Source organism: Merops nubicus, unplaced genomic scaffold (genome assembly GCF_000691845.1).
Source record: "Merops nubicus isolate BGI_N331 unplaced genomic scaffold, ASM69184v1 scaffold39495, whole genome shotgun sequence".
Lineage (NCBI taxonomy): Eukaryota > Metazoa > Chordata > Aves > Coraciiformes > Meropidae > Merops > Merops nubicus.
Window position 1 is genome coordinate 3,962 of NW_008609587.1, and position 214 is coordinate 4,175.

The 214-nt window shown below is 70.1% G+C and overlaps 1 protein-coding gene across 1 annotated transcript in view; it reads left to right on the forward strand.

The window, feature by feature from the left end:
- LOC103773273 (tripartite motif-containing protein 15-like) overlaps nucleotides 1-208 on the forward strand; it is a gene marked incomplete at both ends in the record, with an annotated part of 3,182 nt that extends 2,974 nt beyond the window's left edge. The window contains one exon of the mRNA XM_008940636.1: nucleotides 45-208. Within this exon, the coding sequence (XP_008938884.1) occupies nucleotides 45-208 (164 nt within the window). The remainder of the gene's footprint in view (nucleotides 1-44) is intronic.
- Between the last annotated feature and the right edge of the window lie 6 nt (nucleotides 209-214).

A 214-nucleotide genomic window follows, 5' to 3' on the forward strand; every position in this document is an offset into this window, starting at 1 on the left:
CCCCCCGGGGGCCTCCGTGACCTTCATCTTCTCGGTGTCCCCAGCCACGGTGACGCTGGACCCAGAGACGGCTCATCCACGGCTGGTGCTGTCGGAGGACGGGCGGAGGGTGTGGTGGGAGGACACCCAGAGACCCCTCCCCGACCACCCCAAACGCTTCAGCTGCTCCCGCTGCGTCCTGGCCCGCGAGGGCTTCACCTCGGGGAGGCACTTC